This window comes from Cebus imitator, unplaced genomic scaffold (assembly GCF_001604975.1).
Source record: "Cebus imitator isolate Cc_AM_T3 unplaced genomic scaffold, Cebus_imitator-1.0 Scaffold295, whole genome shotgun sequence".
NCBI lineage: Eukaryota > Metazoa > Chordata > Mammalia > Primates > Cebidae > Cebus > Cebus imitator.
Genome location: NW_016107610.1, coordinates 689,676 through 692,121, shown reverse-complemented (window position 1 = coordinate 692,121; position 2,446 = coordinate 689,676). Strand labels below are relative to the sequence as shown.

Genomic DNA, 2,446 nt, shown 5'->3' with positions numbered 1-2,446 from the left:
TTTTTTTGGATACAGAGTCTCGCTCTGTCACCCAGGCTGGAGTGCAGTGATGCAATCTCTGCTCACTGCAAACTCCACCTCCCAGGTTCAAGCAATTCTTCTACCTCAGCCTCCCAAGTAGCTGGGACAACAGGTGCATGCTGCCACGCCCTGCCAATTTGTTTTGTTTTGTATTTTAGTAGAGATGAGGTTTCACTGTGTTGCCCAGGCTGGTCTTGAACTTCCGAGCTCAGGCAGTCCGCCCACCTTGGCCTGCAGGCATGAGCCACCACACCCGGCTGATTCTTAATACTTACTACCATTCCTAGCAAGCTTAGCTGTTCATTGCCTAACTTTTTTTCATTCACTAAGAGTATATGAATTGGGGAACTCAGTGAATAAGGTTTGATATGAAAACTGCCTAACCTTGCACATTCTGTCATCTTCTTTTACAAGATCATTCCCAGCGACCCCTTCTGGGTGCCAACCACGGAGGAAGAGTACCTGCACTTTGGGGAAAAAGCCGACTCTGAGAACCAGGCCCGGAAGTACATGAACGCAGTTCGAAAGCGGAAGGGTCTGTATGTGGAAGAGAAGATTGTGGAGCATGCAGAAAAGCAGAGGACACTCAGCAAAAATAAGTAGCTACTACTACTGGTGCATTCTTTTCCTTTGAGTGAATTTAAAAGTCTCATCAAGGGTTTAGTATTGGGGAAATTTCTTTTTGCCACATTATCTCTGTTTATTCACTTGCAATAAAGTTGATCCATATAAATATTCTAAAGAGGATGTTAGCGAACATGTTTTCCAAGTGTGTTTTTAATTGGTTCTGGTTCAAGGCAAGAAGTTATAAATATTGCAGTGGTGATTTATTGCTGCCCTGTGTGTGACCCCCAGCAGTAAGACGTGTGGTCCAGGCTACCCACTTGGTGCTGTGGAGGTGATGTGCAGAGACCCACAGCGGGCGGTCTCCTCTGCATGGGGCAGCCACTCCAGGGCTCACACTGTCTCTGCCTGTCATCGCAGTGTCATAATTCAGAGTACATCCTCCACATAAACATCACGTGTGAATTTCGGAGTGGAAACATTTCATATTTAATCGGTGAATCACGGCATTTTGCATCATTTGGAGAGACCACATACTTGAGAAAGCAGCTGCTTTTTTAGTTAAACCAAGTCACTGTTGCAGCTCATCCAGCTTTCGGAGCTGTCTAGCAAAACGGTGTCATGTTCGACAGCTAGCCTGTGAATCTTCTGCTTTTACACTCACTCATAAATGTCATTGTTTCCATTTAAATCAGTGTTAATGGGAGTTATCCCTATGCCTTTTTCTTTTTTTAACAAAACGGTAAATTTCTATAATTTTATTTGCTATTTCCTTTTAGCCTTACTTAGCTAATACGCATGACGTTATGGCTTTATTGTAAATATTTTTCATAAATCTCAGTTGCCTCCTTGAGAATGATCTTCATTTAAGGAACAAATGCAGTTCAAAAGAAAATAGATTTTATATTTTTTGATGTTGCATAATAATTTTTATAGCCACATAAAAGAAGGATTCCTTGTCATAGCATAAAATTATCAGACTGGACTTTGTTTTCGGAGTACTTTAATGGATTTTCTTAATAAACTAGGTCATTTTTAATACTAGCCGTAGATATTTTATCGTTAAATCTTCAGAGGCCTGGCATAGCTGGTCAAATCTAATTGATGTAGACTTTGGGGAAAATGTGGCTGGATAATTCACTGTTTAATTGTAACAGATAATAGTATCTGAATTCGTTTCGGAGAGATACCATCTATTGGTTTATTTGAAAACTTTGATAACATAGGAAAAACTAGCACTTTGATTTATAGCATTTGTAAAGAACATCATTCGGACTGCCAGATGTGCTATAAATGTGTTCTTAGACTTAGATCAGCAAATTGTGCATTTAATGGAGAAAAGAGGCATAACCCAGAAAAAGCTGGAGAAAGAGCTGCTCTTTCTGCAGTCTGTTGGGCCCTGACAGATGTGCCAGTGTGGGGGAAGTGACATGCCGGGTTGACAGATTGTCTCTTCCTTCTCCATGTTTGAGGGAGATCATAATGAGCAGGAAAGTGGCCACAAAGAGGCAGACCAAGGGATATAGCTGATCTGCCATCTAAATAATCTACCTTATTGTGTAATTCATGATGAGACCCCAGTCATTGAAACCCTGTCCCCTTCTGTGACAGCAGAGTAAGACTGCATTTTTACTGTGCCCGATGCCATGACCAAACCCTAGCCTCTGTTTGTTGAATTCAGTAGAAGCCAACCAAAATGTTGTCAGTCCACAAGTGGAAGTGAGAGCGTTCCTGTTCTTACAGAGGGGCTGGCTTTTTACACTCATTATTTATAGACAGGCTTCAGAGACAGTGAGGAAGGCTGGGCTGAGGAAGACACAAAACCCAGGCTCTCACTCCTAGAGAGTTCTTTGCATTGAGG

General features: G+C 41.9%; 1 protein-coding gene across 2 annotated transcripts in view; it reads left to right on the top strand.

Annotated features, from left to right (window-relative positions):
- The window catches only part of EFL1 (elongation factor like GTPase 1), a 125,125-nt gene extending 124,351 nt beyond the window's left edge, over positions 1-774 (top strand). Inside the window, exon 20 of one of the 2 annotated variants that reach the window (XR_001817514.2) lies at positions 436-768. Coding sequence is in view for 1 of the 2 variants with exons in the window: in XM_017502247.2 (XP_017357736.1) it covers positions 436-624 (189 nt within the window). In the remaining variant the exon portion in view is untranslated. Of the gene's footprint in view, positions 1-435 lie in introns of both variants that reach the window. The other variant, XM_017502247.2, reaches the window with a different exon arrangement.
- The last annotated feature ends 1,672 nt before the right edge of the window (positions 775-2,446 follow it).